This window comes from Apaloderma vittatum, unplaced genomic scaffold (assembly GCF_000703405.1).
Source record: "Apaloderma vittatum isolate BGI_N311 unplaced genomic scaffold, ASM70340v1 scaffold2939, whole genome shotgun sequence".
Classification (NCBI taxonomy): Eukaryota; Metazoa; Chordata; class Aves; order Trogoniformes; family Trogonidae; genus Apaloderma; species Apaloderma vittatum.
In genome coordinates this window covers 58,879-70,779 of record NW_009733347.1, presented here as the reverse complement: position 1 = coordinate 70,779, position 11,901 = coordinate 58,879, and the positions used below count along the sequence as shown (strand labels likewise).

At 37.7% G+C, this 11,901-nt stretch overlaps 1 protein-coding gene across 1 annotated transcript in view; it reads right to left on the bottom strand.

The window, feature by feature from the left end:
* Positions 1 to 2,698: 2,698 nt before the first annotated feature.
* The window catches only part of LOC104278760 (fibrillin-2), a 64,144-nt gene continuing 54,941 nt past the window's right edge, over positions 2,699 to 11,901 (bottom strand). Inside the window, exons 38-45 of the mRNA XM_009875837.1 lie at positions 11,380 to 11,505; positions 10,954 to 11,076; positions 10,685 to 10,801; positions 9,897 to 10,025; positions 8,417 to 8,536; positions 6,058 to 6,289; positions 5,277 to 5,436; positions 2,699 to 3,101 (exon numbers count right to left, since the gene is read on the bottom strand). Of these exons, the coding sequence (XP_009874139.1) occupies positions 2,727 to 3,101; positions 5,277 to 5,436; positions 6,058 to 6,289; positions 8,417 to 8,536; positions 9,897 to 10,025; positions 10,685 to 10,801; positions 10,954 to 11,076; positions 11,380 to 11,505 (1,382 nt within the window). The 3' untranslated portion in view covers positions 2,699 to 2,726. The remainder of the gene's footprint in view (positions 3,102 to 5,276; positions 5,437 to 6,057; positions 6,290 to 8,416; positions 8,537 to 9,896; positions 10,026 to 10,684; positions 10,802 to 10,953; positions 11,077 to 11,379; positions 11,506 to 11,901) is intronic.

Sequence of the window (11,901 nt, the reverse complement as noted above, 5' to 3'; positions counted from 1 at the left end):
TGCAAGCAAAGATATCAAATTCTACAACTGTGGCTGGCACCCTAGAGGAGGCAATTCTTGTTTGGCCCCTCAACAACCAAGGACCATCAAATGTGGCAGCTCTAGCGCTGTAATAAACAAATGCCTGTTTCTAATGCTGAATTGAGTGTTAGGAGAGTTCTTCATTGACCTGATTTTGGTAGCAGGAGATCTGATCCATCCTTGTTCGAGATGTTGCACAATTTGGCATGCTTTAAGATTGTGACTAAGGAATAAACATCTGGTGGCTTTTAATTTGTTCTAGTACATTTCTGGGAATTACTTACTTTTTTCAACTGCAGTGCTGCATTTTTCCATTGTAACCATGAAACCTGCAGTGGTGACGTGCTGGACCAGCACAAATTGCAATAGAATATACAGGGTTAATTCTGCTGGTGCAGACTGTCTAAATCTTCTATTATATTCAGAATCACAGAATCACAGAAACTAAAGTGTACATCTAAAACAAGCATTCTGCATCAGTGCTTAACCCAGAGTGCCCAATTTCTCTTTCTTTGGCTATTACTACTGTAAAAAAACCAAGTCACTATTGGCCATTACTTATACACAGTAACCAGTTTAACTGAACAGAATAGCTTATTTAATGAGGACTTTGTGGAAACCTTGCATTCTTTAGGAAAAAAACCAAACAAACATGCTTTGCACTACTGGGTTTGACAGTGCACTTAATGAAAGGCATTCAGGAGACTGCCAGCAAGCAAAAGTACCTCCACTGTCTCAACAGATTGTTGCTATTCAAGTAGACAGAAGTTTTACAGTCCCACTTTTAAATGTAGAGGGATTTTTTTTTAGCCCTGAATGATGGAACTTACCAATTGTGATGGTCCTTCAGTCCTCACTATGTCAATAAGCAGCTACAAGGATAAGCAAAACTTCTAAGGGCAGCTCACTCAGACCTAATAGATATGAGATTTTGAGACACTTGAGGCAGAGTTTAAACTTTATAGTGACAATTTAATTCCTGTGTTTCAGCTCTGTCGTGATAGAGAAACCAAGTCAAGAAATGCTGTATAAGTTTACATATCAGCAAAGAAGTACCTGTACTGCACTAGCTTCTTTTTCTGCTCTGAAATCCTTTGGATTTAGAATTAGATGCTTCTTTTCTGTAAAGAATGCAGACATTTCAAAGAAAAAATCTACCCCAAAATAAGCTTTATTGCAAAAAAAAGTGCTGACTTACTAATACAGACCTTTAAACAAAACTTTATTTTTTATTAAAAATGTACAAAGTTTCTTTTTCTTTTCAAAATCCCCAAACTCAACAAAAGAAAAGAAAAGAAAAATCACTGAGTATAACTTGATATAATCTTTGGTCATCATTGATATGTGACTGAAACAATCCTGAAGTCAGTATGTGCTTTGGCTATTTTCACATGAGATTCTGTTACATGACTAGTTACAGGCACCAGCTGTCCATTGAGACATACACTTAACACATAATGGTATGACATTTAAAAAAAAATTACTAAAGTAAACTAAATGTCAACTCATTGTACAAACATCTTTCTTACAAAATAAGCTACGATAAAATGAGGCATACGGTGTATAACTACAGTATTAATGTAACTTCTAAAAATGAACTTCAAATACACATTTTCCTTGTCTGCACTGCATAATTATTTTGCACATATGGCAGTCCTGATACAGCTCTCAGTTTTTAGTAAATGCACCATTAATTCAAGCCAGCACCAAACAGTATGAAACATCACATGTTCCCTTCAGAGAGACATTTTCTTCAGCTGCCTACAGTAACGCAAGTTTGTAGAGCACCACTTCTGAGAATGAGGTGTGGTTGCATGTGTGGTTCCTTGAGGTTATTGGAAGGAAGTACAGTACAGTTTGGTTCTGCAATTCTAATGGTATTAAAAGCAGTCAAGGTATTTTGCTACAGTGGTTGTGCCTCTTCCATTATTTGATGTGACCGATTCAGAACACAGTCTTATTGAGCTGCTGTGAAATACAGTCTCTGTGGAGACTGAGACTGTCCTTTAAGAGTCTCTTTTTTTTTTCTTTTTTTTTTTTTGAATACTCCAAGTTTTGTAAGAGCACTTTAGAATATCCAGGAGATGTACTACAGTGCTCATTCAGCTCTGACACACCTTAAAGTTAGTTATATACCATTTAGATGACTGGCCCAAATGCAAAAGGAAACATCTTTCAAATCTATTTTTCTTTTAATTAAGAAAATACCTCTAAAATGTTATAGATCAAATTTATAAATCTAAAGAAAAACAAGCAGGCTTCCCTTTTGTTTACATATTTTGTTATTTTCTCCATATATTACTGCATTAAAAATAAATAAACTTCTATATTTTTTTTAATTAGGTACTATAGCAAAATACCTGAAGTGTTACAGACTGCTAACAGGAAAAAAATAGCTCACATTTTTGTGCCATTTAGTGCCATATGATGACTTCTTGAACTTTAGCATTTTAATACATTTTAAATTGAGGTTATATAAAAGAGACAGTAACCATGATTGCCATTGTAATCAAAGTTTTTGCGGTGTCAAAGTTTAAGTTACCCTCCTGCAAGGGTCGTTCTGCAGTCTTGGCAGGATGGAAAGAAGGAGGTCTTCCCTTCTCTCCTCCTCACCCGAAAGTCAGTGACTGCTTTGAAGCCTTTGAAAAGCAGATATGCTCAGGTGGCAGAAAGGACTGAAGGACTGGACTCAGTTTGGAAAATAGCTAGTAGAAGTCTATCCACAGCATCATTCTGAGAGCTTCTCCAAGCTCTCCTAGGAGGTAGTTGTCCTCACTGCTGTCTTCCAGTTTCCTCAGTTCCTTTTTCTTATACAGAGCAACGCTAGTGATTTCCAGTTTGTGAGTTCCAGGCACTGACTCCTTCTTAACTGTGTGCAAATAACTCAGTCCATCCCTCTGATGGATTTGGAAGGTGCCATTGTCATTGCCATGTGAGATAATGTAGCGCACGTGGTTGGTAAGAGGCTCAATGGCTGGCATAAGTTCTAGAAGGTGCTCCTTGTTGTCCAGCCTGGAAATGTTGATTCTCATCTTCAAAGGACTATCCATATCTAGACTTTCTAAGCTGATCTGCTTGACCTGAAGTAAAGGAGGAAAGTTTGTTTAGATACCCACTTGCACTGAGAGGAGAATGATGCATAATTATTAACAGTTCCTGCATTTGGCAAAACCTACTTTTAAAAGAATTGTAACTTTTTTCCACAGAGAACTGCTTGATTCCACGTAGCATACCCTGTAAACCTTAAAGGCTTATCAAGCAGGCTTAGTAGAATAATCAAATTAATCCTTTGGTGATAAGGAAGTACAGTGATTACAAAGAAAACTGAAGTAAGGAGATAACTGCTGTATTGTTAGCCTTCTATAGAAAGGGCTAGTGTGTCACATTGTCCAATTACATCCCATCTGGACCACTGAAAGGAGTACGGAAAAAAAGTCCCAGCATTGTTTTTCTGACAAATCAGTCATGTACTCTTTCAAAATTTATATTATATTGTTATGTTATGGTATGTTTGTTATGTTATGTTATGTATTGTATCATATTGTATCATATCATATCGCATGTGTATATATATAAAATATACATTTTCAGTATAGTTTTTCTGCAGAGGTGTTAGTTGTGAACACACTTGGGGATGGTGGGCAAGAATGAGTGCATTCCTAGGAAAGCCACTTAACAAGAGGCAGCTTTTAAAAGTGCTTCTACAAATAGACATTGACTGCAGTCTTCTTTAGGAAACCTGCAATTAAGTCAGGTACGTCACCTACATGTCAAGATCCTTTCATGCTTGTGAAGCTAGCAAAGGATTTCTTTCTCTGAGGGAACTCCAAGCACATGTGAGTACATATATGTACTAATATGTGATGTAATTAAGAACACATGGGGAAAACAAGGAAAATTTGTGGAGAGGAGCAAGTAGAATCGTAGAATCTATGAGCCATAGAATCCTAGAATCGCGTAGGCTGGAAGGGACCTTAGAGATCATGGGCAGGGACGCCTCTCAACTAGATCAGGCAACACATGGGGACCAAATGGGGATCGAACCCGTGACCTTGGTGTTATCAGCACCAGGCTCTAATCAACTGAGCTAACCGGCCCCTCCCACAGATGTCATTAGTGATAAGACTACAGGATATAACAATTACAAACTAGATGTGAAATTAACTGTGCAACAGAAAGAATGCTTTTGAAAACATCCTTGTATTTCTGTGGTGGGTTGATCACAGAATACAACCTGGAACATGTTCAGTAGGAGTGGTAGTTGGGAGGGAAAAGAGATGTTTGCGGGAAGTGTGGATGTGGGTGGAGAAATCAAACATTTAGATTTTAAGTGCCAACAGTATAGCCTTTGGAACAGAAATTACAGGATAACTGACTTCTTTAGAATATTTGTCAATACAAGAACTGGTTTTGATGGCATCATACAAAGTAGTGTGCATTAAGACTGGAGCTTCTGGATCAGTTTATGTCTTTACCCTTTCAGAGAGGAGATTTGTTTCCTCATTCTTTCAGTGGAACTTGTGTGGCTAGCATGCACACCTTACCATTTTAGTTGGGGTTTTTTATTTTGCTGTTTGCATTACGCAGCTCTTCCTTCAGTACTAGTGAAGGAAAATCTCTGTGTCCTCACCTCTAAATTGAGTTTTGAAAAAAACATCTAAAATGTCTAAATAGTAGGGCTGTCCCTTCACAAGTATCCTTTAACTTATTTTATAAGCCCACAAAATGTAAAAAATTAAGTCTGAAGTGTAATTCTCATTACATCCTGAGCAATTCTGCACATATTGGACTTAGGTGTATTGGTGAGGTCATGGACTCTAGTCCCACACAATTGTGACCAACCATGAAACAGACACTTAGACTAAAATGATCTGCAATAAGCTGTCCCAGACCTTAAAAGACTGTCCAATCTCCTTCTGACAGAAGCGCTAACTGCAGATGTGACCAGTCTTTTAGGTCGCTATAATTATAGGAAAATTCTTTCCCTGAATATACTTTGAAGAACTAGATCATGTTTCTTACTAGAAAGGATTTTTTTACAAGCTTTATAAACTTCATCCATTCATAGCTGTTTATACCTGATTGTTGCACCCCTCCTGCCAAGAGGACCCAAGTGTGAAAAACACTGAGGCAGGGAAAAAAGGATTTTCACCACTGATTATGGCCTGTTAAAAAATTCCCTTCATTTACTGATAGTGTTGACTATGTTATCTCTGAAAATATACATTATAGTACTTATTTATTTGGGTACGTACAGTGCCATTAGCACTTCTCTTCTTCCTGTTTCCTTTTTTGGAATAGCCATTGATTTTGCACTCATAACATGCTTCAGGGGACAAAGCGTTCTCTTCATCAGCATCTCCATCCAGTGGCAGGTACTGACCTTTGTTAAATCCCATCCCTGAGACACAGTGGCTGTTGAATAAAAATATCTGTGTTAGTTACTTCTTGCAGTTTTATGACATGGAATCTGAGTATATGCAATCTATACCACAGTGTCTGTATCCCCTTCCTTTCCTCTCCCTCAGCAAGAGATCTGTGCACGAATTTTTTTCACACTAGTCTAGCACAATGAATGAAATACATCCAATAGCTGAAGGTCTGGAGGCTTTTCTAACTTTCATTTACAAGTTTTACTTTGGAACTGAAGAACTTAGCCATTGTCATGTATCAGAAATGTTAATTTGTGTTCTGGATTGATCAGTGTGGCTAAAAACCCCTTAATTATCTCAGTATAGATTGTACCTATCCATATGCAGTAACAGTCCTCAAGCAGGTTTGTGAAGCAGTTCTTGTGCTGATACTGGGGGAGAAAACAGAACTAATTGTTTATTGTTGCTTATATACTAGATCTAAAATCAGTGTCATGCTGCATAAGTAGACATCTTTTTTTCGAGCTTAGGTGCAAAAGGAGTAGAAAAGATGACTCAGTAGTGTCTTTCATTTGCATTTCTGCTCTTCAGTCTGACTAGGGCCAGACATTTCTATAAGCCTTCTAAAAGTGTCTCTGATAAATGACTATGTGGAGATACTCACCCTTGTCCAACTCTGTAATATCCAGGTGGACAGCCACAAAGGTAACCACCTTCAGTGTTTGAACAACCATAATTGCAGGGGTTCTTGGTAGAAGAACACTCATTCACATCATGGCATGCAGTGGAAAATTGGTCATAAGAAAATCCAGATGGGCACGCACACTTGTAACTTCCAAGTGTGTTGTAGCAAGAAGCAGAGCCACACACATTAGGGTTGGAGCACTCATTTTCATCTAGTAAACAAACAAAAGTATATTGGTATCTTCTAATATGACAGACATCAGGCAAGCATGATGTAGCTAACAAATCACAGTATCTGCAAGTCCTTGACCTCAATACCCCAAAGATAACTGGTCTCTGAAAAAAAAGTGCACTGGCAAAGGTCCCAAATACACATAGCTCAGCTATAAAGGTCTTATACGATATCGTTACTGTTAACCTTATATTGACTCAATGCTCCTCCTTCCTTTGAAGTACGTCTCCTGTTGTGCTTAGAGGTCCTCTTTTCCCTGGCAGGGTACACTCCTACTTTATAAGGTCAACAGAGGAGAAATGAGCTGGAACTCCAGTCATACTCCAACCGTATGTTCCTTGGCACATAGCAATGAGATGAAGCTAACACATCCTTGTGGAAACCTGCAAGCTCTGTGAGGGGGAAGAAAACCAAAATGCAAGAGAAAAGGATTGTCTTCACCTTGTGGGTGCTGAATTAAGATAGAGAAGATGACTCCTTCAGTCAGTGTGATTTGGCTCCAGGCTATCTTGTGAAAAAATGTGTGAGAAAAGTAGCTTGCTGTATGGAAGTCGTGCTTTTGACAGCTGCCTGTTGCTTATTTTACTTAGCAAGATACTGTTTCTCTCTATCCGTTCTCCTTCCCATTACCACATGGTTTACCATTCTTGCCTGCAGTTACTACAAGACACAGTCTTTTGAGGACTACCTAGAATATTCAGAGACTGTAGCTGGTTTGGAATTTTATGAGAGTTGTTTGTTGTGTCTTACTGTTGCTCCCACCCCAGTCCTTTGCTTTCTTTGCTGTAGAGCAGTATTAAGTAGGGAGTGATGATGGTAGTTGAGACTCAGAAAAACTGCCTAGTGTGAAACTTAACGTAAAATGGGTATAATAGACTACTGGATATGTGTAGGATCAGGATGATAAGATCAGCCTGTAAGAAATATATAGCAGTGCTCATAGCCATCCTCTCTGATTGTGACACTATTGACAGAAAACAATTAAAGTAAGGTTGAGAAGGTAAATATGGTGCCTTGTGAGCCCTACAGGGTGAGGTTGTTTGTGTATTTTAGTTTTTATTAAAAAAATAAATCCCACATTTCATTTAGCATGACAATCAGCTTGGTTCATGAAACACAGAAAAGAAATGATGGATTGAATGAGCTAAGCCTACAATAAAACTGCTGAGCTGATTAATTTGACCCTGTTCCCTGCCCAGAGAACTAATGTTGGCCTTAAGACTTATTTTGGAAGTAGAAAACCCTTAATGTTGATTATTTGCTTTCCCTATTCACTATAGATGCTATGCTGAACATGTTGCCCAAAGCAGCTTTGGACATCCCTCTCTGGAAGTGTTCCAGGCCAGGTTCAATGGGGATTTGAGCAACCTGGTCTAGTGGGAGATGGGGAATGGACCTAGACGATCTTTAAGGTCCTTTCAAGCCTGAACCATTCTATGACTCTATGATTCTGTTCTGTAGTATTCTCAAAATGCTAATGATGGTAATTCTTACTGATGAAAGGTGGGAATTTTTTTTTGTTTCTCTCTCCCTCCCAACAGAGGTATTTACATTGATGCTTTCAGGAATTCAATTAACATCTTTCCATCTTTTTAAGAGGGGGATTTTTCTCAGGAAAAGGGAGTCAGAATTTATGTCTTACTGGGATAGTAAGACCTTATCATGCAGAGTCTCAACAGGATGAATCATAGAATCATAGAACGTTAGGGGTTGGAAGGGACCTCTGGAGATCATCTAGTCCACCCCCCATGCCCAAGCAGGATTCCCTAGGGCAGCCACACAGGAACACATCCAGGTGGGTTTTGAAAGTCTCCAGAGAAGGAGACTCCACAACCTCTCTGGGCAGCCTGTGCCAGTGCTCTGTCACCCTCACAGCAGAGATGTTTCTCCTCATGTTGAGGTGAAACTTCTTTACTGTTCTCTTGTGGCCTTATGCCATTGATTTATGTCAGAGTATAAGCACATGAAAGGAGGGGCAGAAAGGAAAAAAATATTTGTGTCTCCATACCCTTTGTCCTGCTATTTTTGTCCTCACCTAGTAGCTATCACTGTAAACACTATGATATCTTTATTTTCCAAATGTATTCTGTGCTATTTGTTTCCTTACCAACACATTGATTCCACTGGTAATGCTGAACATATCCTTGTGGGCATCCACATCTGTATCCACCCAGGATGTTTTGACAGCCATGCTGGCATCTATGGTTTCCATCACATTCATCCACATCTTTGCAATTGGGGGAGAAGTGTAACATAAAATAACATGATTGCCAAATATGTCACTGATTTTGATTGTCATCATTCAAACACCAGTATATATGACAGAGAAGTACTGCTGTAAGATGGAAGCACCTTTCAAGTTGATCTACTGGAAAGCCTGAAAGTCAGTTAATTTACTGTTCTTTCCAGGTATCAGTAATCTAATTGGAGATTTTAAGCATCTGCATTACTCAGACTGGGAGAAGAAATACTACTCCTGGTAATCCCATGTCATGTTTTGATGTAATGTTTAGAATAAATATTTTTTTATTTCAGTTTTCAAACCAGCGATGTAGGAGTAAGCTTTCATTTCCCTGGAACACACCAGAGTGAGGAATACATACCAAATTTGGATATAAGTGCTTACCTTTGCAATTTAAAAAAATGCCATCTAAAATGTTGCTAAGCTATGTGCAAATAAAGGAGAAAGCCAGAAAGAAAACACAAAATGTAGAAACTCAATCATCTGAAATAGTGTCTGCTATAAGAAGTAAGTAGATTTAAAGCAGTCTAATGTGTCAGGTACAGTATACAGTTCAAGTAGAAAAATAAAAAATCATGTATGATATCACAATTGTAAGTTATATTATAGTTGTCCACAGTTGAATTTAATGGAACTTGGATGTCCTAAAGCCTGATGTCCATAGAATCATTGTGCCAGGAACTGAAAGCTATTTTATCAGTAATGGCACATAGAGCAGTTCTGACATGTTAGCTGTATATCTATCTTGTGAATGCTTTGATAGGTATAATTTAGTGTTTTGTTTTGTAGGTCCTAGGTAGAATGCACAATAAGGATGTACCTACGTTATGAGAAAAAAGATATCTAATGGAAGATAATGCTTTCTATAACTTCTGGCTGCGTATATTCTGCACTATTATTCTAGAAATAGGGTCTAATTATCAACTCCTGCTTTAAAAGCTGTATCAAGGTAGCTGACATTTTGAGATGTCATAAGTTTGTGCGTGTATACCTCTGCATTTCTAATTCTCACCAGCCAGATGGCCTGGTACTGCCTTTTAATTTATTATTTGCTTAATATATAGGCCCAGTGAAGGGTGTACTGAAGTTGAAATGGCATCCTGGAAACTGTTGTTCAAGAGTTCAGCTAGACAGTCACTTATTATTCTGTTGTGTAAAAATTACTCTGGCAGTATGTTCTTACAAACAATTAAGCTTAAAATTACTCACATATATCCCTATTTCTTTTTGGTATCTACACGAATATGGCTGATGCTCTGTTTTATCTGTCTGGTGACATCACAGGATTCACTAGACACAGAAGTATGGACTTGCACTACAAAAAAATCTGACATTTGCTAGTTACCTTCACAGTCTAATCCAGTAGAATCCAGAGAAAATCCCCTTTGACATTCACAGGTAAAACTTCCAGGGGTGTTTTGGCAAATTCCTTTTGATCCACAAAGTGATGGCTGAGAACCACATTCATTGTTATCTTAAAAATGTAGAGGAAAGAGAAGGTTCGTGTAACTTGTGACATGATTTTAGACATAACAGTTCTTAAGAGGTTGAAATCCACAGAGGTGCAACAGTTTATTCTGAAAATGCTGCTTTTCATATTTACATGTCAGATGACCTGATGACTCCTGCAGAGCAACTAATAAATTGGAAGTGTAAGTTGCAATTCAGTTACGAGTGTGAAGGACACAGGCATGTGGTCAGTGGAAAAATGCTGAACCTCTGTATTAGTTGAACTAAATCAGTTTCACTTGGCAAGATTCCTACATATGCTTAAGATCTAAAGACATCTGTATCTATTAAAAAAGAAAATGCAGACTGTTTTTGCTTAACTACGTTTTAAATCAGGCTTTAGTACTTCACCTCTTTATCTACATGTAGTTATATTTAGAATATAATAACATGCATTAAACATGTATTAAATATGTACAACTGTTTATTAAACAAGAAAATATAAATGGTGGATAGATTGATTTTTTCTTTAGCTATATCTATTGCTTTTCATAATCTGTTTCTGTACTGCTGACATTATTGTTCTGCATTTTTACTGTTTACACAGAACAAAAGAAAAGAATGAGAACTGAGAACCTTGCTCTCATGGAAAACCTGACGCAAAAAACCTACTGTTTTTCTTACCAATACAAGCTGTGTGATGTTGTGTAAAACCAGGGGGACATTTGCATGTGAAGCCTCCAAGGGTGTTGACACAGAGAAACTGACAATTGTGTTGTTTGGTTTGACATTCATCAAGATCTGAAAGTAAGAGACATTGCTGTCTTAAGAAAAGTCAACAAAAAAAGAGGTACATTTAGTCTAACTTGATAAAAATATCTCAGTTGAAAACTATTTCCTTTTGAACTCAAGGTACAGCAAAATTTAAAGTTACTGTGTATAACTTCCTTTACCTTTACATGTTTTTCCATCGTCTTGAAGGATGTAACCCCGAGGACATGAGCACTGATAGCTCCCTTCTGAGTTCTTGCAGATAAAATTGCATGGCTTAGGAGACTGGGAGCACTCATCAAGGTCTAAAAAGAGAAATATTAAGTGTTTGTTGTACTGGTTTCTCTGTCTTTGAAGGGTGTTTTCTAAACAGCACTATATTTAAAAGAAAAACGTTTGTGGAAAAAGTCCCCAATTTAGATTCATTCAGAGTTCCTGTTTCTTTCTACATGGATGCGTTACTGTGGAGTTTCTATGGAGCTGCCACTACAGTGACAACAGAAAAGAGATAAAGAGGTATCACTGTTTGATACAGAGGTTTAGAGAGGGTGATACGCCATTATATACCAATTATAAAAACAGCTGGCAATTAAGATGCTGAATCTTACCAATACAAGATGTGCCGCTTATGTCAGTAGTGTAGCCAACTTTGCAAAAGCATCGGAAAGAGCCCATAGTGTTAATACACTGTCCATTTCTACATGGGTTTGGCATGACCTTACATTCATCAATATCTGCACAGAAAATAGTAAATATGTCATCTTTTTGTTTTAAATTTAAGTTCTTCCTTCTATTCCACCTTTGCACAGTTCCTCATCATCATGCTTCTGATAAGAACCCTATCCTTTCTTCCTCTTTAATAATGGATCTGATTTCGGAGTCAAACACTGTTCAAACTTTCGTTATTCTTTTTTGTATCAAAACTTTCCTGACATTTCATTGCTAATGTAAAATACAAGACCCACAGAAGTAAATTTTCTGATGACCAGTTAGATGATATCAGAAAATTTTCAGGGCAATTTAAAAGCATTTGTTGGCTTCTGCTTCCTGTGCGGAAAGAGTAACTGCAAAGTATTCAGTGAGACTGTTGTTAGAACGACTGTTGTTGCCTTGCCATGTATGCAACTTTT